General features: G+C 41.1%; 1 protein-coding gene across 1 annotated transcript in view; it reads right to left on the bottom strand.

The window, feature by feature from the left end:
• LOC134755227 (serine/arginine repetitive matrix protein 2) overlaps positions 1-25,888 on the bottom strand; it is a 201,680-nt gene that overhangs the window by 118,253 nt on the left and 57,539 nt on the right. The window contains exons 2-3 of the mRNA XM_063691750.1: positions 23,472-23,615; positions 21,267-22,939 (exon numbers count right to left, since the gene is read on the bottom strand). Of these exons, the coding sequence (XP_063547820.1) occupies positions 21,267-22,939; positions 23,472-23,615 (1,817 nt within the window). The remainder of the gene's footprint in view (positions 1-21,266; positions 22,940-23,471; positions 23,616-25,888) is intronic.

Below are 25,888 nucleotides of genomic sequence, written 5' to 3'. Positions count from 1 at the left end.
TTATGTCACTACGTCCACAATGTGTCCCGCACACTCCGCTGGCTCCACAGAAAACCAGCACCGTTGACCACGCTAGTCGTGCCAGCTGCATTGCTGAGTGGAGACCATTTCGGCTTCACATCTCTATTTCTACTGTTTTGTTTATCTTTGTCTTGTATTTGCTATATATGTGTTGTATTAATGTGTTGTCTGAATAAATGATTTCTATTCTATTCTATTCTATTTGTATCATACCTCAATCGTAGCTAAATATAAAAAGACGCCCCTGTTGTATCCCACCGCAATCCAATTTAAAATTAACCCTTTCATCGCCAACCATCTGCGGCGCGTTGATAGCGTTATCGGCATTAACCTGGCATAACCGCGGTAATACCCATTGTCGGGTACCGCTACACGGTTACATACCTTAAACGAAGGATTTTTAAAAAGAGATCTAAATATTAAACTGAAGTTAAAAAAACCGACTGCAAAACTAAAAAGTAAGTGCAAAATAATTAACAGTATTTTGCAGTAGAAATTTTACATACGTACAAAACTTCTAAGCGCTTCTTAATATAAATATAACAATTTTTAGCAAAGAAATCTATGTATATTTCGTTTTTTAGAATCTTGACGTGTATTTTTACTGAAAAACGCATTTAAAAAAACCGGATAAGTTGGACTCGCCCACTAAGGGTTCCGTACTTTTTTGTAGTTGAATAGCGGTAACAGAAATACATCTACCCATTTATCTATCATACAGGGTCCCGTTTTTACACTTTGGGTACGCAACCCTAAAAATTATAAGTATAGAAATATTCATGATGCGCAATCACTCCAGAAAATTACCTACATACATAATTATTAAAATTCGAATAAGTCTCAGAAACAAAACATTTACAATACAATCACAGACTGTAATTTCAATTACCTTTTCTCAGTCGTCTACGAACTCTACGACTCATCGAGGCGATTCTAGCGAGTGCAAACTCAATACGGTTACGCTGATCTATAATCAGATCCATGATAACCGGGTACACTTACCGCAAAAAACGAAAACCGAAATTTCGTTATCTGCCACTTTATCGCTCTTGCGTAGTCGAACGATAGCTAGGCAGACAACTTTGTTTTAGTTTTTGCGGTATGTCCTCAGATCAATTCGAGCTCGAGAGGATCACAAAACGCCATATTTCAGCCCTCGAATTAGACTTCGAAGACTCTTTTAAAACTTGCTTCCAAGCCTTACACTGCTTACACATATCAGCATGGCCCGTCAAATAAAATATTCGTCCATTTGGATACGTGGTTAAAGTTAGACGGGTCGTTTGGGGCCCTGGGAGCCTACTGCGAATGAATGAACGAAGCATTCGTTCATCTAAATCGTTCGAGTATACAAAAGCGATGGAGAGGCAAGTATGTAACGAAATTTTGATTCACAATGTTCGCGCTGGGCCCTCTGTATGTGCATAGTGTACACGTATTAATTTAAACGTGTTAAACGGAATGTGTTCTAAATTCAAACACCGAACGTTGGTTCATGATTGATTCACGCCAGGTCTGCTTTGCAAGCTGTTTCAATTATTGCAATACACCTGAGGCCTTTACGGCCTGATGCATAACAACAGTAAGAACCATTCGTTCAACTCTTAATCCTATTCTCAAGCGATAAATTCGAAATTGGAACTGGTTTTGCTATGGGTTACGCGGGGTGGAGCAGTTATCGAATGTGCATTTCAAGTGCTATTTGTGACCCCTTTGACTAACAAGGGAACTCGATTTTACCCCTCCTCCATAATCATTAATATTTTGTCTTATAGATAGGTAACCCCGTAAAATGCCAGTTTTAGTAATTACCCCCAGGTTAGGAACCGCTGGGCTATCTGAGCTACGAAAGCGAATTTTTCTTTTTCGCACTTTGCAGTACCTACTTAATAAAAGTTAAAGACTTACAAATAATCTCATACGAAACTAAAGGCGGTGCTCCATGAGGAAGATCCTCCAAAATTCTGAAATACTTTACAAACTGATGAATACCCAGCTATGCCACGTTTTCAGAAGTTAAACAAACTTCGGCTAGCTTTTATACGCACGAACAAGCTTGTTTTAAAAGTAAAATATACGGCAACGTTATTTCGACATTCCCGACCCCTTGTTTTTAATTAACATGAAACGATTCAGGGTTTAAAAACGTACATATACACGGATACCAATACTTTGGCTTTATTAAATTCACGGATGGACGGGACCAACGTTCATGTTAAATATATCGGTTTTACCTGAAATACGGAGGCTTGATATAGATTCTTTATTCGCATGGCTTGGCAAAAATACATTTAAAACAAAAGCAACTTCGCCTGGCAGCAGCAAATAGGTAAATGAAGCATCAAAATAATTATAATAGAAGGGAAATAAAATTAGTACATTAACTTTATACATTTAGTGTTTGCGTCAAATCCGGTAGTTCTGATTTTATGCAGACTTGTTTATGATGATGGCCCAATGAACAATCCAAGTTGGAGACCTCGAGCGCCGAACGCAACTTTGCCAAAAATCGATACATTAGCGAAAACTTCGGTTTTTTTTTCAGATTTGGGCGATTATAACCCTAAGGGACTAGTTTTTGATGGTACCTTCTCAAGACATTTTTAAAGTAGACAAAATTTGCTACAATATGAGACTAGAATTGTCTGTTTAGGTCTAATAGTTTTCGAGACAAAACCATAACGGTGTATCAAATTATTTGCGAAAACCGCAACTAAACAGATGATACGAGTATTCCTATTGTGAGATGTGTGTCTGTTTTTTGGCGACTTGTTGTCGGGCTCAAATCAGGTTCAATCAAACTTTTCGGTACAGAACATTTTGAGGCCTGAGCAGTTTAGATATTTTTTCCTTCAAATAGGAAGTCTACACACGTCACATGTCGTTCCAATTTCAAAAACCCATTTGCTCGACTAATTGAGTTCGACCGCTCACCCCTCGATTTTTAGGGTTCCGTACCGTAGACAGTTGAAATTTTCACAGATGATGTATTCCTGTTGCCGCTATAACAACAAATACTAAAAACAGAATAATATAAATATTTAAATGGGGCTCCCATACAACAAACGTGATTTTTTACTGTTTTTTCCGTAATGGTACGGAAACCTTCGTGCGCGAGTCCGACTCGCACTTGGCCGGTTTTTTATTTTTGTCCGTGTAGGAAACTCGTTAGAGATGGCTAGACGAACTTGGCGCTTGGTCCCTTTGGCAAAGACTGGTGGGAGACTCGACAGTATACGTGGAATAACAAGTGGGAGACCCTTGCCCAGCAGTGGGACACTGTGCTCTAATTAAAAAAAAACTGGTGACCTTGTCTCTGTCATTGGTAACCGCATGCGCACATTGTGCAGAGATTACGATTCTAATGATAATGACATGGCCGGTGCCGGTCGCAAAATGGCGTGTGAATTGGTGTGGTCACAAAATGACAGACGCGGATTAAACATAGGCGGAAGGTTCACAATAGGCGAACTAATGAATCAAGTGGTTGGGAAGCGGCGATAGGCGAGGTTTTGTCCTGTTGTTGTTTATAATAAATGCGAAAGTAACTGCAATGTTTATTACCTGTTCACGCTTAAATCGCAAATCTGATTTACATTAAATTTGGTTTGGAAATAGTTTGAGGCCCGGGCAGGCGTGGCTCACTCCGCGATTTCGTCGCGTCGTTACAAGTACATGCGGCCCACACCAATTTTGGTGTCTATCCGTAGTAGTTGCCGCGGTCATATCTGTCGTTTTGTTAGAGAGTGAATCTTCTGTCACAGAATATATAATAGTACTAGGTACAGAAGATTCACTCCCTAACAAAACGCGACTACTACGCGCAAGGCGGCGCAAGCGCGTGCAGGATTGCTATGAAAAAACCTCAAAATTGAGGCGACCGCAGGTACCTGTAGCGACGCGACGCGCGGAGTGAGACACGCCTGCTTCTGTACCTAGTAAGTAATATTAATCATTATGTGGCCCGGGGAAGTACATGGCCGCGCAGACGAAGTAGCGGACAGAAGCTTATTAAAGTACAGTCGACCTCAGATATATCGGCGCAGCCAAGCTGTTTAAAAATATCTAAACAAGCATTTTAACGTCTCGATAATAGGCTTTGTTAAGTCAGTTCACCTGTAGGCCGAGCACATGATTGACGCGACAGTATCTCGCCGCGAGATAGACTACCCGTCTTTTACTAACTGTATGAATTAAAGGGGGACGGGTAGTCTATGTCGCGGCGAGATACTCTCGCGCTAATCATGTGCTAGCCCGGCTGTGCCGCGAAAGTACCTGACGCGCGAAATTATGCTACCCGTCTAGTTGTCCGGAAGGTTAGTTGTCACAGCATACTTGTATTAAGCCAACTGAGAGTTAATGTCGCCTACTGTCAGCAAACAAAGTTAGGATTATGTGCACTAACTAGCCTACGCATAGGTGAACTGTGTCAAGTGTATGCAAAACGCAAGGCCGGTTTACACAGACCGGTCCGATGAGTAATGTTTAGTTGGGTGAGTAAAGGGTAGACCACACTGAAACTTGACGCAGCGATAATGCAGTGACGCGTCGACTGTCGACAAAATTCGTCCACATCCCGAGGGCCACAATGCCCACAATTTTTCCGAACGTCTTAAACCGTACTTGACAGTATTCGAAATAAATTATTTTACAACATGCATGAAATAAAGCACCAGAAGATTAATTGAGAAACCTAGACAGCAGTTATTTTTAGACACAATATCTATTTTAAAACCCGTATAAAACTATAAAGAGTAGGTAATTTGATTGTGACGTCACACGCTAGTTTCATATAAATTCCATAGTAGCAAAATCGTTTTGACAGTTCGAAAAAAGAAACTGATTTGACTAGTAGTCAAATACCCTATTGGTTGTTATTGTCGCATGCAGGCAGGGGTGGGAATCTCCTCGCTTCGGGCAAACTCGGCTCCGTTCGGCTCAGCATTGCTCCAAGCAATTATTAGGGTTGGCACAACTTGACGTCCCTTTGTGTGCACGACCACAGGTAAGATAATGACTTGAATTTTGACAACCCTAAATAGCCGAAAGGGATAGTGCCACATTATGATATTACAAAGGGATAGCATGATTCGACCCTGAACCGCTGTCAAACTTCGGTTTTGTAGGAAGTTTGCTTTCTGTACGGTAGTACTATTATTTATTCTGTGATGCAGGGAGGGAGCAGCTGCATAAATACAATGTATAATCAGCTAGCTAGGCTTTAGATGATATTAACAGCACATTTTTAGTTTTTGTGCAAAATTTATTATAATTATTTAAAGTGTATTTTAGAGCTATGTTCCTGATTTTTTTCTATCGAGCGAAAGTCAAAAACCCAGAATACGAATCGCTGAAGTCCCTAGAAAAACGCCTTAAGATTGCTAATTAATAGTTTCGCAACTGTATTGTGATCTAAAAAACCGGACAAGTGCAAGTCGGACTCGCCCACCGAGGGTCCCGTACTTTTTAGTATTTGCTGTTATAGCGGCAACAGAAATACATCATCTGTGAAAATTTCAACTGTCTAGCTATCACGGTTCATGAGATACAGCCAGACGGACAGTGGAGTCTTAGTAATAGGGTCCCGTTTTTACCCTTTGGGTACGGAACCCTAAAAAGCGCTAAGATTTTTCAAAAATTCGTTCCTTGAGCCTACTGCACCTTAAGAACACTGCCTTTAACGACATTTTAATATTTTGTACATAAAAGTAAGATTCAAGGAATATTATAATATAGAAAGTTGATAGTTATTACTATTAAAGTGGTGACTTTATTGACTACTAGCTTTTGCCTGCGACTTCGTCTGCGTGGAGTTAGTAATTTACGTAGCTTATTTTACTCTGTTTTTTATCGATTCCCGATACAAACTTCCACTCCCCTTTTCACCCCTTTAAAGGATGATTTCTGGGATAAAAACTACCCTATGTCCTTCCCCGGGACTCAAACTATATCTATACCAAATTTCAACCTTTATTTTCAGGTTTTATTATAGTGTCTTAGTCCATATGAAGGGTACACGGAAAGAACATGTCTAGTCACTTTTTTCGGAAAATTAATATTTTCATCTCAAAATGGAGCTCTTAATGAACTATTAGTTATATTATATCTTTTGTTATCACTGTATAATATATGTAACACAACTTTTTTTAGTTAAAAAAGACCTGGTCACGGAATTACCATACATTTTGACATGGTTCCAATTTTTAAAACCGCGATTACTCAAAATGTTACTTAAGTGACTAGACATGTTCTTTCCGTGTACCCTATCTGCTAGACACAGCTTCCGTAAGTGTAACTAACGGTTGCCAGTGGTACTTAAATTTATTGCTATGTACAGTTCGGTTTTACGAGTCTAGAACTCTAGACACACTAATACGGTAATACGTGAAATTCTTATTATTAAGTTTGACATATCCATACTAATATTATAAATGCGAAAGTCTGTCTGTCTGTCTGTGTGTTCCCACTTCACGCTTAAACCGCTGAATCGATTTAGATGAAATTTGGCATAGAGATAGGTTGAGTCCCTGAGAAGGACATAAGATAGTTTTTATCCCGAAAATCATCCCTTAAGAAAGTAAAAAGCGGGGTGGAATTGAGATAATTAACGAAGTGCCTGTTAATTTGTGTGCATAATATGCTCAAATTTAGATTGCTATGAGATATTTTCCAGGCACTATTCTTACTCTTGCTGCGGTTACTAAGTCCACGCAGACGAAGTCGCGGGCAAAAGCTAGTATTATAAATGCGAAAGTCTGTCTGTCTGTGTGTTCCCTCTTCACGCTTAAACCGCTGAATCGATTTAGATGAAATTCGGCATGGAGATAGGTTGAGTCCCTGAGAAGGACATAGGATAGTTTTTATCCCGAAAATCATCCCTTAAGAAAGTAAAAAGCGGGGTAGATTTAGATAATTAATGAAGTGTCTGCTAATTTGTGTGCATAATATGCTCAAATTGAATAATTGCTATAAGACTTTCTCCAGGCGCTATTCTTACTCTAGCTGCGGTTACTAAGTCCACGCAGACGAAGTCGCGGGCAAAAGCTAGTCTATAATAATTCAATGTTTTTAAGAATAATAATAACTGCATCAATAAATTGCTCTGATATTTAGATTTAAAAGTGCTTGTTGCTAGGCCTATTTGAATAAAGAATATTTTGACTCTTGACTCTCTTGACTCTTGATAGGACACTGTAACCTGTACGTAGTACAATCGCCATCAGATATATCGAAGCGGGCAAGGTGCTCACAAATATCTGAACACGCCTCTATTGTCAAGGCGTTAAGTGCGTGTCAGATATTTTTGGGACTGTACGGCAGTTTCAATGGGTCGTGGCCGAGCTAGCCATCCGCGGTGTGACTCCCATACAAAATAAGTAAACAGCAAGTTACACAACAATATCGAGAGGCCAATGATTTTGGTCAAGGGCGGGTTGGGAAATCTGTCGACTTAGAAGTAATGAACCGATGTGGTTATTGATAGCTGCGAAATTATTATTATCAATTATCAGCTTTTTGATACGAAAAGTTACCTAAACCCCCAACCCAAAGGTAACCAAAGCAATAGATACCATAGATAGATAGAAGAAAGAGATAGATTTAAAACGGACTTCCTTTTAACATAAAAAATGAGCCAAATAACTTCGCTTTCAAAAAATCCTTACGTGCTTTCTTTAAAATAAATAAATAAAATAAAAAATAAAATTCATTTATTTCGGACAATTCGGAATCCATATACAATTACAATTACAATTATACAATTTAACATATCAAATATTAAAATTAAAATTAAAATTAGAATTAAAATTAAAATACAATTACACATCATTAAATTAAATTAAATTCAATTATATTAAATTAAATTTATTAATGCGGCTAACGTGCATGGCGGACCAGTGCTTCAGAAGGCCACTGTCCCACCTGCTAGCCACGACGGCCAGGAGGCTGTGGCGGCTGTCACGCACCCTACCGAGCATCGCGGCGCAACGCTTGCGGAGCGTGGCGTGGAAACCGTCAACGCTCGCGTCCGCAAACATCCCGGACGCTTTGCTAGCGGAATGAAAGTTTCTTAGTGTATTATTATTAGCTTCATAATAAGTCTCGTCGTTATTTATATATATATAGTGTTTGTCATTTTTATTTTATTGGTTTTGCTGTTGTATTTGTAGCACCGCCCACAATCTCTCTGCTTAGCCTTAAGGTTGACTGGTAGAGAATGCCTTATGGCATTAAGTCCGCCTTTTGTACTGTAAGATTTTTCTTTTGTGCAATAAAGATTAAATAAATAAATAAATAAAATAGATAAAGGTACCCAATATTAACAAAATCATTTTCTACGTAATATTTTGTCACCAACAATAATAATGTTACTCTGAAGACCGCAAAAATATGTGACACGCTTATGGCTCTATAAATAAGATCGTGTCAGATATTTTTGCGGCCCTCGTTGTGTTACATATTATTGCAGGTACAACCTACAGTCACCAACAGCCAAGTTAATCAAAAAATTTCATGTATCTCATTCATTTCCCTTTGAAAGCAAAAAAAAAAAACTTTATATCGTCAGGTGACACGCAATGAAACTAACGCAAGTGAATGATGAGATGACGGGTGACAGAGATGTATGGAAGAAAAAGACATGCTGCGCCGACCCCAAGTGAATGGGACAAGGGCAAGCGAATAATGATGACACGCAAAACTCACTAATTACTAAAAACTAAATAAACAAAATTCAACCTTATTTGGATAATAATACGGTTCACTATGGCTATGAACTTATGGTGGTACTTAGTGACTTTTGCTTGTCACCCGACGATATTTTAACGTAACAATATTCTAGACCACTTTATTTTTATTATTGAAGCAGTTGTCATTCATTTGAAATACGGCGAATAGCTAGTAATCATCGAATATCATTAGCTGTCACGATTTGCTAAGCGATCCATACAATAGCTAATATGCAACAAGTGCGGAAAGTGTATGATTTCCGACGAGTGGAATTTTATCCACGAGCGAGCAAAGAGCAAAGCGAGCGAGTGTATAAAGGAATACGAGTCGGAAATCATCTTTACGCACGTATGATACTTAATGTTTTACTATGCATTGTGCGAGTAAATAAAAAAACATCATGGCAAATAAGTTTAATTATTAAAAGGAGTGTTTTAAATCGACACGGGTTGCGAATTACCTATTCGCACGTGTATCGTACAACGTTTTACAGTACATATGGCCCTTTAAACTTTCAACATATGCACGAAAAATGCTCTTTTCCGCACTAGTGCGAGTAAGTAGCACCATATGTACACTAAAAAAAATTGAAAACAAAAAGCACTAGTGCGGAAAAATAGTACTTTCCGCATGATATGGCTCCGTAGGAAACGCACTTTTCGAGCACATGCATTGTAATAGTTATTTACGATACAAGTGCGGAAAAGAGGAAATTCGAAACGAGTGGCGATAAATTAAATCACGACCGCAGGGAGTGTTTTAAATCGACACGAGTTGCGTATTACCTTTTCGCACGTGTACCGTACAACGTTTTACAGTACATATGGCCCTTTAAACTTTCGACATATGCACGAAAAGTGCTATTTGACGCACTAGTGCGAGAAAGTAGCACCATATGTACTGTAAAATGTATAGCTGTATATGTACTCGTAAACTGGCATGAATTGACGGAATGGCTGAATAGAAGTAATCATTTTACTAAAGCATATTTTAGACCGCTAAGGAGAAACTAGGCTTTAATAATAGCTGGTTTTCTCACGTTATCCTAGAAAAACAAATGTTTGTTATCATAGTCCCTACTAGCCTACCAAACAAAGATATATGCGTATGGCGGCATAGGTTGTGACGAATACGGTGAACAAGACAAGATTACATAAGCGCACAAGGTAGCTTAATTACATAGTCAATTGACATCATCACATCACGAACGCTAAGGAACGCTAGGTCCACACTTTGTGCGTTTTCGGATACCTTCGGCTTATGACAATGTTGATCGTGAAGTCATAGGTGTACCGTTTAAGGGGATCCCATGCCCCAATGACCTTCGATTTGAATCCCTTAGTTTTCTAATGTTTTTTGTAGCTTATCATATTAACAGTAACGGATTTTAGCAATATAGTATCCCATATTTACTTTAAAGTTCATTGTTTTCGAAATATTTGGCATCAAAGTTGAACAATTTTAGGCCAAAAAACTGGTTTTCTGGCCATAACTATTGTGTTAATTAGTTTAATATTAAAACCTTACACAAATTTTTAGAGACCTCTAAGACGAACCCAAATATGTAGATTTCGTATAAGTAAGATCTTTCACAGCAATCGAGATACGAAAAAAGTGTTTTTTAGACAATGTTTAAAACAATCATAAATAAATAAGTATTCATTTTTTTCACAATCCGGTAGACAAAAATGGAGATAAAAGATTGAAGAACCGATAGCCGCTTGTCTTATAATTCTATATGTAGTGCAAAAGTAGGAGATACGATTCAAAAATTGTCAAAAATCGATGAAAACCTCAGGTATCCCCTTAAACGTTTAAACACAGGTTCATTTTGAGAATATCGATTTTGATTCTGAATTCAATACTTCTAACGACAGTTGCATTGACAATATCTAAAGACTGGTCTTACGGGCAGTAAGAATGGTGCTAGTTTAGCGGTGTCAGTCACGAATTCGAGTCTATCGTGGAGTCTAGCGCCACAACGCGATTGGTTGATGAGTTTGCACCACGCGCGATATTGGTCGCAACTACAGTGGATTTCGGAATTTTCGGATATAACGACGATGAAGGGACCACCGAAATTTCGTCGTTATATCCGGAAGTCGTTATAATGCAGAATGTGGAATGAGTTGCCTCCTGAGGTATTTCCTTCGTGCTACGACATGGGATTCTTCAAGAAGTGGGTATTTAGGGTTCTCAGGGGTCGGCAATGCTTAAGTGGCTCCTGTGATGTTGCTTACGTCCATGGGCGACGATGACTGCTTCCCATCAGGCGGCTCGTCTGCTCGTTTGCTGAATATCACATTAAAAAAAAAGGCAAAGGAAGACATTTACGCCCCCTCTTAATAGGGGATATTACTGCAATGTTCTGCCACCAGAGAACAGCACTAGCCTTTTTAGTAAACCATAGAATAACATACATACTGTATCTTTAACAGGTTTTTGACAAGTTATCAGAGATAATAAAATATGACATTGATGCATCTAGGTGGTTTGTTTACAGATGACCTACCAGGAAACGTGAATCCGAAATTTCGCTATCTGCCTCTTTATCGCTCGAATATGCAAGTGACAGAGATGTTAGATAACGAAATTTCGATTTTTCTTGTTTCGCGATAGACCCTCAGATTGTGGTAGTGGCGGTCCCTGAGCAGTTTCGCGTGATATTCCCTAATGATTAACATCAGTCCAAAGAAAAGGATTTAATTTGCTTCTAACTCGATGTAATGACTATAATACTTTAAAACGTAACCCACCATGATCATCAATTTGTCATTCTAATCTCAACTTTAGCACACATAGTTTAGAGTCGATATCCGTTCGCATTAAATTATTATGAATAGCCCACGGCCACAAGAGGTTTTCAATTGTTTTAAGTCATAGCGTCGTTTTCCTCAAGCTATGTGAATTTATGACAAACAAGTTTATGTATTTACCTATTGTTTAGACATTATCACGACGTTTATATTAATTATGTGCATACGTAATAGTACATTGTATACTAACGGCGGTAAACAAGAATTTACGAACGAGTGGGAATCGAAGTCCGAAGCCGAAAGCGAGGGAATAATTAACACGAGATCGTAATTCCTGAACGAAACGCAACTGTCACGGTCGCACTGGTGTGGAAGTGATAGAGAGATAACCACGATTCGCTACGGAGCGTAAACGTAACGATTGGGACGTTGGCTACGCGCCCAGTACGCCCGTGGCACACACAATAAAAAAAAATCATTTATTTCAAGCTGCAAGGCTCATAATCAGTTTTTAAACATACTGTTTTACATCAAACTTGTGAGGAAAAATAGGGAAAAAATATAACATCTGTCTAATTTCAGACTTTATATAGGTCGAAATGTAGGATTTAAAGGACCGCATCGCCTACGTGTAAAAACACGTTTTACTACCAAATGTGATGAAAAGTAGGTATCTATAGTTTACTTACCTGTAAATTGTTGAAGTGTGAAATTGCCATTTGACGAATTAAAAAAAAAACTATATTTCACTTCATTCACTACCCAAATATTTTAAATTAAAATAAAATTGAATTCTTCAAATTAGAAATCATGCAAAATCAATTTTATAATGTTAACTTCAAGCTTGAAGTTGCCATGATAACGAAAAGAGGTTCACGTACGAATTTCCACATTAAAACTGTATTCTCTAACACAAACATGACCCAAAGCAAAGATATTTCTGTACTAATCATAATCACCGATTACTGAACAATACCCTAATAAACGATTTCTATATCACCCTCCCAATTCCAAAAGGTCATATTTTCCTACAAATTTCAAAAGGAAAAAGCCACTTTTGTAATACGTCACACAGCCTACGCTTCCATTGTCCAGGTTCCAGCGCCTAAATCAAATATATGTTAACAAAATTGAACCTTACTTCATTAGTAATAGGGCGATGTGTGTATAGATATTTTTGAAGCTGTAAGCTAGATTGTACGGTCATTTGTTAGTTAATAGGTTTTTGATTAGATACGTTGGGTATGCGGGGCACGGAGCCTGATGTTATGGCTCCTCTACACGATGGCCCAGCGCTGGACCAGCGAGATGGCCATGCGATGGTTATGGCTCCTCTACACGACGGCCGGCCCAGCGCTGGACCAGCGAGATGGCCATGCGTCGTTATGCATTTGAATTGTAATACAGAGAAAAATAGTGACTCTTAATGCTTGTTATAACAAATTAAATAGTCAACAATAAAACATAAATAGGATTATTTTATTTTTGAATTAATCTAAGAGGGTGAAAAAAACCGGCCAAGTGCGAGTCGAACTCACGCACGAAGGGTTCCGTACCATTACGCAAAAAACGAAAAAAAAAACACGTTTGTTGTATGGGAGCCCCACTTAAATGTTAATTTTATTCTGTTTTTAGTATTTGTTGTTATAGCGGCAACAGAAATACATCATCTGTGAAAATTTCAACTGTCTAGCTATCATGGTTCATGAGATACAGCCAGGTTACAGACAGACGGACAGCGGAACAGCGGTGTCTTAGTAATAGGGTCCCGTTTTTACCCTTTGGGTACGGAACCCTAAAAAGGGGAAATTATGGACGGAGGTATAAGTACTTCGAACTGCGTCAAGTCATAAGTAGCGAAAACCTCTCTTAGTTAATTGGCCACTAGATTTTAGTTTCCAAGAGCTCGCTGCAGCTCCAACTCGAAACCACAGAATAAGTAATAGTTTCGAAACTACGTTCCAACCCAACTATTTTATGTATAAAGTTGTAAATCTAGATCCAACTAATTTTAATGACCCGGGGTGGGTTATTTGATTAGTTGTTATTGTGCTTTTATGTTCTGTTTTTTTTTTGTTTTGTAGTTTATTCATTTAATTTAATAATTGACATTGTAATTGTATTTAGAATTATGAATTTTATTATTTATGTTTTGATTTATGTATTGCCTATTTTCTGTGTAATTTAATAATAATAAATTATTTTAATACTAATTTTAACATGGATAATCTCCCCATATACAGCGTGAGCCTTGTGACACGAGCAATAATTCAATTTAGATTTATGAAACATTGATTTAAACTTTCCCAATTGTTACTTAATAGTTATTATTATTTACTAAAACGGGGCTTGAAATAATTATTTTTTTATATCTACCTCCGAAGTTTTGAGGACGGCGTTCTCACCGTGGTTTCGGAAGCTAAAGGGGCCCACTGACTATCAGTCCGCCGGACGATATCGGCCTGTCAGTTGTTCGGAACTGTCAAATTTTTGTTCTAACTGACAGGCCGATATCGTCCGGCGGACTGATAGTCAGTGGGCCCCTTAATTTACTCGTAAAAACTTAATTATACGAGATTAAGTCCCGTTTTAGTAAATAATAACGATAGATTTAGTTACATTGTTTTGCGATTTCGGCATAATAAAAATCATGATTCGGCCGAAGGTTCTGTTTCGGCCAAAAAACAGCCGAACCTTTCGTCCACGCCGAAACTGTATTTTCGGTAGTGTCTAGCCGAAGTTACGGTTCCGATATTTTTTTTAAAGTTTCGGCATAAAAATCAATAATCATGTTTTGGCCGGGGCTCGGTTTCGGCAAAAAAATCATGTTTCGGTCGGCCACAAAATAGTATCTACTTACAAACAATTATTTTTCATATCGTTATCAACACCGCCCACAACACGCGGAGTGAAATGTTTTAGGAACCAGAAATGAGAAATTCCTCGTATTCTTTGAAACGGGATAACCTGATAACGGACTGAATGCCGTCTATTGTTCGCACTGTTGTCTGTCTGGGTCTGTTTCCGTCGGATTGGCTTCCGAGGCGTGGTGATATCATGCTATACCACAAAAGCCTAGATTTCTGTAAAGAACCCTCCACACTTGCGCGTAAATCACGGCGCCAAGACTTCAGCGATTCGTGGCGTTAGCGATTTCGTGGTTGGTCCCTTAGTAAAAGTTGCTCAGTATAATCCCAAAACCTCCCTGGCAACGGAAATGCACTTATTTTTTAGCCACCTTTATGTATTGGTGCGTTCAAGCGGCTACTGGCGGCCGCTGAGGCTTAAATTAAAGTGGTCACGTTTTTTAGGGTTCCATACCGAAAGGGTAAAAAAGTAAGTCATAACTAAGACTCCGCTGTCCGTCTGTCACCAGGCTGTATCTCATGAACCGTGATAGCTAGAAAGTTGAAATTTTCACGGACGACGTATTTATTGTTATAGCAACAAATACTAAAAAGTACGGTGGGCGAGTCCGACTCGCACTGGTCCGGTTTTTAATCCCGCGGCTAAATAGCGTATACTATACTCGTGCTATCACATATCGCTTCATAACATGGTGACTGTTTAGTCTGTGAAGTGTCGTAGGTATATCATTTATATGGTTAACAGTAATTAGTGCACCCGGCACCGGCATGGGCTGACTCATCCTAAAACAATGACCGGCTCAGCAGGGATCCCTGCATTCCGGAGTGGTGCTGATAACTCGCACGTTCGTAATTGTGCCATTCTCAATCAAAAGGGTACTTATTGTCGCTTGTCAGTAAGGCGCTATTTCCATATAGCTTCAATTTGAAATCAATTTTATCGACAAGCGACAATGTGCTACCAATGGGGTTGGCAACTGTCAAAGCTTTGCAGAGATGGCGCCATCATAGCTTGCCCCTTTTTCTATGAGATTTGGCTTATAGGATTGGCATCCAGGGCATTAAAAAAAAAACGAAAATTTGACACATTTCTAGGGATTGACAGGGCAAGCTATGCTGGCGCCATCTGCTAATTATTTCGACCGGCCAACCCCACCAAACGTCACAATTGTATTCAATTCGCTATTCACATTTTGTCATAAGGACTTTAAAATATCGCTTTAGTTTAGTCGATCCAAGCTATCTGCACCGATAGGAAGAGTCAGTGCAACCAACATTGTTAAATTCCTAGGAAAATATTACGTTTATAGTTTACGTTTATAAAATCGCGTAGAGTTAGACCAAGACAAGTCTGCAACGATTTTGATAGCACACGCAGTGCAAGTGTTATTTTAAACGTCAAAGTTCTATGAAATTATGACGTATAAATAACACTTGCGCTGCGTGTGCTATCAAAATCGTTGCATACTTTTCTTGGTCTAACTCTAGTTTTTATTTTTGGCATGCGGCGCGACCCGAGTGACATGCCTTTTATCAACCCTACCGACTAAATCAAATGCCCTTAGCCTTAGATAGAATAGAATAGAATTTTATTCGTAAGCACAAACAAACAAGACAACATAAACAGAAAATAAGATTAGTGCCACGAAATGGCCTCATCTCAGCATGTTGCTGGTGGCTTCCAGCGCTGATCTTCCGATGAGACCATCAGGTGGGAAGAACCACGGAAGGTAACTGACAAGAAGAAAAAAGCCATAAAATAACATACAGTGAACAAATAGTTAAATAAGAAAAACTTACACAGCAAGAAGATAATAATAACTCCCACGGTCGATTCGGCCACGGCGACTGCTGTCAACTCCGTTATTGTTGTCTCTGGTGTGCTCGCAAGTGGCTGACGTAGCCGATTTTGTTTCCAAAAGTTCGCGAGCATTGCGGGCATGTGAGCACACCATTTGAGTAATTATAATGTATTAGCAAGAAGATACAAGTGATACAACATAACGACTAAATTTAAATTATTTATATAAAACAAGCATCGTCCTTATAACACTGTCTCGGTCCGGTCCAACCATGCCTTGGCTGAACATTACAGCTGCATATGCAACTAGCGCCAACGGTAGCTACACAAACTAAAATTGACAGATCAAACCAAACCAATATCGAGCGTTCGTGAAATCAATTATAAATGATTTATTTATTAACAAGACAGCATCAGTGTAACACGAATACTAACATAATAATACTCTAATAAAGGGGCCCACAGACTATCAGTTCGCCGGACGATATCGGCCTGTCAGTTAAGGAGCCCACTGACTATCAGTCGGCCGGACGATATCGGCCTGTCAGTTGTTCGGAACTGTCAAATTTTTGTTGTAACTGACAGGTCGATATCGTCCGGCGGACTGATAGTCAGTGGGCCCCTTAAGTATGGCGTATCAGAAATGTTGAACCCTTGCAAGGCCAAATAACTATAACCCTTAATTCGACAGAAAACAGCAGACATACATTCACAGTGCTCAATAGTAGTTTAATAAAACCAGGCACTTAATTCTAACACCACTTAATTCTAACTATGGACCACATACCACATACACAATTCCAATAAAGTATTTTTTTAGTTTTGTCTTGGTTTTTCTCCCATTTATAAAAATGTTTTCCTCAGAAGTTCCTAAGTACTCAAAATAATTACACCGAAACATAAAACGAAGATATTGGAGTCACTTTTGGTAATGATTCCGGTAGGATAAAACTGCAGGAGGGTCAAAGGTTGTCCAGTATTTCGGACATTGTCGATTGAAGGGTTGTCCTTTTATAGTAAACACTCATACATTAAACGCACATGTAGGCTGTACAATGAAAAGTGCCAAAACGCGGACATATTTAGCAGCTCATTGAGATTGTTTAAGAAATTAGCTTATTCTACTTTGAGATAAAAATACCCGATTCTAAATTTAAGATTTCGTCATATATCTTGTCACACATGTGGTGCGGCATGAAATGGTAGAAATTAAATAAAATTGAACTAAAAAAAAAAAAAAAATTAAAAAAAAAACCGTACTAAATTGCTGCCATCTTCTTCTTAATAATTTTCTACAATTTCTTGTCGGACTATATCTACAATATGCATGTCTTTTGTACTTAGTAATAAGTTTTTATTAATATTCGTTTACATATAGGAAACTATAGGTCTATTACTAGAAAAATGTTACTTTATAAACTCATCTGTTTTATAAGACTGTTTGTTTCTTAATAAATAATAATAAAATAAAAAACTACCTGAAAAAGGTACCTAAGCTTATTCCATAATAGCACACTATTTACGCGCTAACCTTTCGCAATTGGGTAAGTTCATCGACCCGCAATCAATCGACCTATAAAGGCGGTGGGCGGCTCAGATATAAATACCTTACGAGTGGCATATAAGGCAAAATACGCTGTCTTTTATAAGTACTCTAACTTCTGCCCGTGACTCCGTCTTCGTGGGATATTGATGATTAATAAAACCAACAGCAGGAAACGTACGGTTACGGTAGACGGGCAGACTATACACTATGATGACGAGTATATTTACTTGGGCCAGTTAGTCTCTTTCAACAACAGGCAAGACAAAGAAATTGAGCGCCGTGTCGAAAACGCCTGGAAGAGCTACTGGTCCATGAAAGAGCTGATGAAGGGTAGCCTTCCACTGTCACTGAAGCGAAAACTCGTCGACATGTGTATCCTGCCCGTCCTAACCTACGGTGCCCAAACATGGTCACTCACAGAGAGTCAGAAGTCCAAGTTGAAGGTATGCCAACGGGCTATTGAGCGCAGCATTTTAGGTGTGAAGAGGACCGATCGTATCCGGAACAGCACGCTGCGCGCAAAAACCCGCATTGCTGACGTCGGTGAGAAGACTGCTAGGCTCAAATGGGACTGGGCCGGTCACGTCTGCCGCATGCATCCAGACAGATGGGCTAGCATAGCCACCAAATGGATGCCAGAAGAGGGGCGCGGACCCGGCAGGCCCAGACGGAGATGGCGGGACGACCTAGACACCTTTCTCAACAACTGGCCGGAGGAGGCACTATATCGGGAGTCGTGGAAAACAAGGGGAGAGGCCTTTGTCCAGCAGTGGGACACCATAATAGGCTAGTAAAAAAAAAAAAAACCTATCCTATCTCGGGCCTCAAACTATCTCCATACCAAATTTCATCTAAATCGGTTCAGCGGTTTAAGAATTAAGAGGTAACTGGCAGACATTATAATTATGGTAGGGATTAAACGTAGACAAGAGAATACAAAGACGTATAAAGTATAGTGCAGGTAACACGAATGATCGGGAGATGGTATGTATTACATAGCGCCATTCATTTTGTGGTAGCTGACCTGTTAGCGCTTGATAACAAAAGGTATGGAAGCTCAACTAACTTTGCCTTTTTAGAGTTTCGTACCCAAAGGGTATTACTATGACTCCGCTGTCTGTCTGATTGTCAGTCTGTCACCAGGCTGTTTCTCATGAACCGTGATTTTCACAGATAATGTATTTCTGTTGCCGCTATTACAAAAAATACTAAAAACAGAATAAAATAAATATTTAAGTAGGGCTCCCATATAAAAAACGTGTTTTTTTTTGCCGGTTTTGTGCGTAATGGTACGGAACTCTTTGTCCGCGAGTCCGACTAGCACTTGGCCGGTTTTTTTGTTATTATAGAAAACTAATAGAATCATGTATAGAGCATCAGGGCGTTTTTGGGAAGAAATATTGAAAACCTGATTCTCATAAGTCCTGTTGTTTTTGGGCTTATTCTACTCAGAATCAACAGCACTCTCCATCCATCATTAAGTTAAGTACACGAAAGGAACATAAACATTTTTATAGTTTTGCGTAAAATAAAATAGGAGTACCCAAGCGTCATCAATCTCAGCTGATACTGATATTATAACTAGTTATTATACTTTCCTGACGACTGGGTATCAAAATTGGCTAGTTTAAATTTAAAAAAATTACTCTGTCAAGTTGACAAAAAATTGAATTGAGGCCTACGAGTATGTAAAGGGGCCCAATGACTATCAGTCCGCCGGACGATATCGGCCTGTCAGTTGTTTGGAACTGTCAAATTTTTGTTCTAACTGACAGGCCGATATCGTCCGACGGACTGATAGTCAGTGGACCCCTTAAGTACTACGTGTAGGACGGCGGTCGTCAGGAGGATATTATAATCGCTCCTGAAGCGACTTATTTAGTCCTATTCGGCCTTAAATGCTCTTGTCCAATATTAAAAACATACCCACCCTTCATTTTATCTTTGGAAGAAATTAAGAGACCCGAAAAATTAAGCCCAAACTCGTTGACCGTTAATAAATTAACAATGGGTACTCGGGCACCTTTCATTGAAGATTTAAACGGAACACGTGTTGTGTGACAGGGTAGATGTACTTTTAACATGTCCCCCGGTACGTATTTAGACTACCCTTCGCAAATGGACCCTTTTGTGTGTGGACGGAATGTTGGACGTGTTATTTTTTTGAATTCTGAACACGTAGCGGTTGTGGTTATATTAGACTGACGTTAGTTTGTAAATATTGTTTTATTTTTATGTCTGATCAAATACTTACTACTATCTTTTGCAAAATTAATTCTTACGTTAGGTAACATAGGCAGAGGCAACTAGCTAATGTATAATTAAAGTGTAAATAAATTTAAATAACTTAAGCAACTATTAATTTATAGCAATTAGTTTAATGTTTTACTATCTTACTGCTGTACACGACCATCATTTTTGTTTCGACATCGAATTTAGACGAACTTTAGCCCCTAAGGCACAGGTGCTTACCTAGTTTAGGGGTCGAAAGTCTGACCTCTCCATACTGTCATGTTTGTACAAACCCTTGTGTAATTGTTTATTATGTAACGTGCTCCTTATGCAATAAAAATATTTTATTATTATTTATTATTATGAATCTCAAATTATTCGAAACTGTATGGTATCGTCGATTTTGTGTTCTTTTGCGTGGATCGTTATTGGTGTATAAGCTATAATACAAGTAATACATACATTGTACAATAGTGTTATACTTGATGGTGTTAAAAGGAAAACTATTACAAATATGAACATAAGCTTAAAACACTAACGTGACAGTTTGCAGGAATTTATTTATTCATCGACTAACTTACATTAACAGGTGTACCAAACATGTAAGTTATAGCTAGGTTACTATACATTGAACTTAATTTAACAATGTATCTACCTAAAAATAGCCTTACATAAGTCATAGCCGTATGACGCGAGGCTCGTACCTCGTATCTGTCAATAAGATAGGTATTTTTACAGTTTGACAATTGTATTTTCTTATAATAAGTGTATGCTCCCTGCCGGTTTTTATTAAGAATGATGGTGTAACTGTGTGTGGTGTTTGATCTGTTTTTAATTGGTTTAATGTTGGTAAAACACCTCGTTATGTAACTATTAAACGTGTAGTGTGTAGTGTATAATTTCAGTAGGTATTTAGGTCCTAGGAACATCGTTATCTCGGGAGCCGGGTTACGAGCTCGGGTACTGTTCTATATTCGTGTTTAGGCAAAATCAGCTATATATGTACATAGTTACATATTTAGATAAGGTGGGTGTTTATTTAAACACTAATTGACTAATATATCACGTTAAATTTGATACTGGGTAAATAGAAAAAGAAAGTTTTCGGCAGTCGTGTCGAAATTGATCAGTGCTAGCTGTGAACTGCGTTTCGACGTGACACCGAGCGTATATGCGCTTTCCCCGACCTTATTGAAAATTGCGCGAAACGACGGCGCGGGGGGCGGCGATCGATCGCGCTGTTTGTAAACATTGCGGCACCGGCCATAACTAGACAGGTTAGAATTAACATTATTAGGTTAGTTCGTTTAGCTCACCTGTATGGTCTGTGCGCTCTCCTTGTCGAGGAGGAATTCCATGGACTTGTGGGGGCGCGGCGCGCGCTGGTCGGGTGGGGCCAGCGCCAGCAGCGAGCGCGCGTGCAGCACCGTGCGCTGCGTGTCCACGTCCGTCTCCAGCACTCCTGGAGCGGGCGGCGGGCGCGCCCGCGGAGGCTTGTGCGCCACGCCGCCCGCCGGGGGTCCCGCCGCGCGCGACACCTCCTCTTTTAACGGGATACGGACATATTGCGGCCCGGCCGCCGTGCGCGGTCCCTGCCCCGCGTCTGCCGGGCTCGGAGCACCCCGCCCGTTCGCGCCTGCGCGAGCCTTCTTCTCCTTACGTCCCGAAAAACGGAAGTTCGCGAAGCGGGACAAGAAGCCCGCTATGCGGCTGCGCGGAGCGCGCGCGCCCGCGTCCGTCATCGCAGCGCAGCGGTCTGAATACGGCGCGCGCGGCGCCTCGTCCCCCACCACTATCACCTCCGCGTCCGCCGCGTCGTCGCTCGCGCTCGTGGATGATACGCTCTCGCTTGTGGATGAGGCGCTCGCCTCGCGCCAGCTGACTTCTGCGACCACCGGCGAAAACGTTACGCCTTTGGAACCGGCGGAAATTGAACGCGCGGGCGGCGCGGTCGGCGCCGGTGCCACTAGCTGCAGCGACGCGCGTAACTCTTCGGGCGTCTCTCGCGGTGCATCGCGCGCGCGCAGCTCGGGCGTCGAGCGCACCCGTGCATCGCCGGAGCGCAGCGGCGTCGACGAAAACGTTGGCGCGCGCGGCGACGGCGACCGCGGCGGTGACGGTTCCATCCTTCGCCGCAACTCATCCAACACGTCGTCCCAAGCACCCCACGAGTCCCGCAACCTTTTCGCAGTCAGCACGGACAGCTCCCGGTCGTAGTTGCCCGTATCTTCGAGCGCGCGTTTTGCGGCCTCGTCGAGTCTTCGTGCGGTGGCTTCCATCTCGCGCGCGAACGCGATCTCGGATTCCGTGGTATCATCGCTGGCAGCGCTGGGTTCTCGCAAGGGAGGAGAGGGCTGTCGAGCTATGTAGACAGGGGGAGGTGGCGGATGATGCACGCGCGGCGGCGGCGGGGGCGGAGGCAGGCGCGGACGGCGCGGGCCGCCGCGGTAGTCTAGCGCGGTGAGGTCTGCCACGCTGACGGTGAGGCTTTCGGTGACCTCGAAGGTTTGTCGGAAACGCGCACGGTGCGCGCTGGCGTGCCGGCGCGGCTCGACGCACACGTCGAGCTCGGCGGGGAGGGAGAGGGCGCGCGTAGCGCGGGCTGGGCGCCGCTCTGCACTGGGCGAGGCGAGGTTGGGCGCAGAGCCGGCAGCGCCCGGCGCTATTTCGGGCTGCCGACGCAGCGGGGGCGGGCGCCGAGCGCGCTCGCTGTACCCGCTGTCCTCACTCAAGTTCTCGGCGGAGAGATGCGGTCGCGGCGCGGGTGGTAGGTGGGCAGGTGGCGGCGAAGCGACTGGAGACTCCAGGGAGTCCGGGGACAGACTAGGCGACGCCGGTGCCGCACAGGAGCGTTCGAGGGACTCGAACTGGGCGAGGCTGGACGAGCGGGACAGCGAGCCGGTGCTGGTGGGTGAGGAGGCCCGCTCGCGCCGCCGCCGTTTCGCCGGGCAGGCCCACTCGCGCTCCGATTCGCTGTCGCACTCTGACCCTACAACAAAACACCATTAACACAATACCACAACTGATCTCGCACAGTGGGCACGCAAACGCGGTTCACAGTCCGTCAGTCGTGCTGAGCTACTGTCCACGACAATTTCTAAACAACACTTCTCAAACTTCACGGAGTAAGTTGACTGTGCAACAGTTTTCTAACACGTCGCCACGGCCAGAGACCGGCAATGACAATGACGCGAGCGCGTCTATGAGATTTTGGAAACAATCCAACTAATGCAGAATTGGGTTGGGAAACACATCACAGTTGCCAAATAATTATAGCAAAGTTTCATACTTTGTCTCCCCAATACCGTTTTATTACTGTCAAGATTTTCTGCACATGGGTGAGGCACAAACGCGTGGTTATTTTTAAATCCAGTGAACTCAAAATATTGCATCTGTAATTTCAACGTGCAGGTAGTGGCGCCATCTTGTTATCTTTAGGAGAACTAAAAGGTACTGTCGTTTATATGCCTCTAGACGTCGCAGCTATCGCCCGCAAGATGGCGTAAAAAACAATAACTTACCAGCATTTCCTCGCACATGTATGACCGAATCCGCGTCCGAATCGGAAAGCCATGTCGCTGCAGATGATCGCTCGGAACGGAGGTCATCGCTCGTCTCTTCTACTATTGTTTCGAGGTACAGTGCGTGGTTGCTGCCATTGTCGCCTGTGAACAATTTAGTCATTAGTACTGCTACTCGCCGTTAGATGGCGCTAATGTAAACAAACTAAATAAATAACATTCAGTGATTACGAAATTATATTACTATGCGTAATTTAATTCGCTTGCAATAAAACTCGCTACCTAGAAAAACAAAATACACACAATAGAGGCTACATACGTAGATTAGATAGATGTACAATAGTTCATGCATAATAACTCGCAGCGCTGAACAATGAGGTTCATTTTCATATAAAATGGCGAGCGTCGTGGCACACAATGGTGCTTTCTCTTATTATTTCATTAGATGACGCAACGATGCACCGCCGAGTCGTGAACGAAAAATGTGAGAGGTCTCATTCTCATAACCAGCTCCATTGGTGCCTTGGCTTTTGCAACTTTTTACTTATACCATGTATTATGTTGATTAGGTACATTTCGATTTAACTAAGCCATTAAGGATGACTCACGCTAGACCGGGCCGTGTCCGGGCCGGGCCGAGGCGTCTGACGTTATTTTCTATGATGGCTGATTGCTTTCCACAGAAGACGAAGCTCCGGCCCGGCCCCGGCCCGGTCTAGCGTGAGTCATCCTTAAACCATAGAAAAGTGTGTTCAACTTTTCATTACTGGTGCGATGGCGATATTGACCGTGACGTGAAAAACCGGATTAGCACAGGATGGATGAAATGGCGACAGGTTACGGGAACCATTTGTGACGCCCGTATGCCCCTTCGGTGGAAGGGTAAAATTTATAAAACGATCATAAGACCTGTCGTCATGTATGGATCAGAGTGTTGGGCCCTAAAGGTGACGGATGAAAAGAGATTGCATGTAGCGGAGATGAAAATGTTAAGGTGGATGTGTGGCGTGACGAGAATGGATAGGATAAGGAATGAGTATATAAGAGGAAGCCTGAAAGTTGCACCCATAACAGAAAAAGTAAGGGCAAATCGCCTAGCATTGGTACGGGCATGTGATGCGGAGGGATGAAAGTCATGTGACGAGAAAGGTATTAAGAATGAATGTGGAGGGAGGTACGAGGAGAGGAAAACCGAGGAAAAGGTGGATGGACTGTGAGAAAGATGATATGAAACTAACGCAAGTGAATGATGAGATGATGGGTGACAGAGAGGTATGGAAGAAAAAGACATGCTGCGCCGACCCCAAGTGAATGGGACAAGGGCAAGCGAATAATGACTGGTCTTCGTATTATGCATTCTAAAGGTACTAAGTAAGTCAGCTACAGAACTAAAGCACTCAAAAACATAAAATTCAAGATATTGGTAGGTACTACCTACAGATAAATGTGAACGATAAGCCTGTTTTTCTTAAAGTCGGTATTGTTTACGCATCTTTAGGTATAGGGTGAGTGTGCTAGATACCGTCCAGTGCTAGTTTCCGTCCACTTGACGGAGTTGCTACAAAGAATTGCGTATAATTTGAATATAAACCTACCTATTGCAATCCTTAATGCCTAAATAATAGTTACATAAAAATGATATATCGCAAGTAGCGAATAAACAAAAACATTAGTTGCAGCTTCGCATCCGTGCTTTTCAGAGGTCATAAAACCAAGAAAAAAAAGTTTAGACGGAAAATGTTCATGGTAAACTGTTGTAGCTATTTTAAGTAATAGTTTTAGCACGTATGTATACAAGTATATTAAAAGCAAAAATTATCAGTTTTAAGAAGTTTTTTAAAGAAATTTTGTGGACGAGAACATACCAATTTTATGAAGTAGGTATTTAGTTTTAGTCCAAGGACGGGCGGAAACCCAAATGGCTAGGCGAATACGAATATTTAGTATGGCGATTTTATTTAAATATATCTACTAAACTAAATAAATTTGTTTTTCCTCTCATAATGATCTGTATCGCCTATTAAAGAAGGCATTTAGTTTACGTCCACTCCTTTTTCAACGGTGTGTGAATAAAATGGTATTTTGTACAATAGATTGTGAACCGATTTCAATTAAGGATTGTTGAATTTGGTATGAAAATATCTTGAGTACCAAGGAAGGACATAGATTTATAACAAAAATAATCATTATACCCGGTCGAAATTAGGGCTCGCGGTCGAATCCGTGTTTCGTTTACACGTTTCGAATACCCGTTTCCGAATAATACGTAAACGGTTTTCTGGCCCGTTCCGCACGTTTAATTAAGAAACGTGTAGTTAAGACCCGTGTACACGGATAAACGGGTATTCGAAGATACGTATCTTATTTATCCGTGGCTCCGGACACGTCCTTGACGATAGTAGCGAAGGAACGAACGC

This window comes from Cydia strobilella, chromosome Z (assembly GCF_947568885.1).
Source record: "Cydia strobilella chromosome Z, ilCydStro3.1, whole genome shotgun sequence".
Taxonomy (NCBI): domain Eukaryota; kingdom Metazoa; phylum Arthropoda; class Insecta; order Lepidoptera; family Tortricidae; genus Cydia; species Cydia strobilella.
Note: the sequence above shows the minus strand (reverse complement) of the source record. Positions and strands in the feature narration are given on the sequence as shown.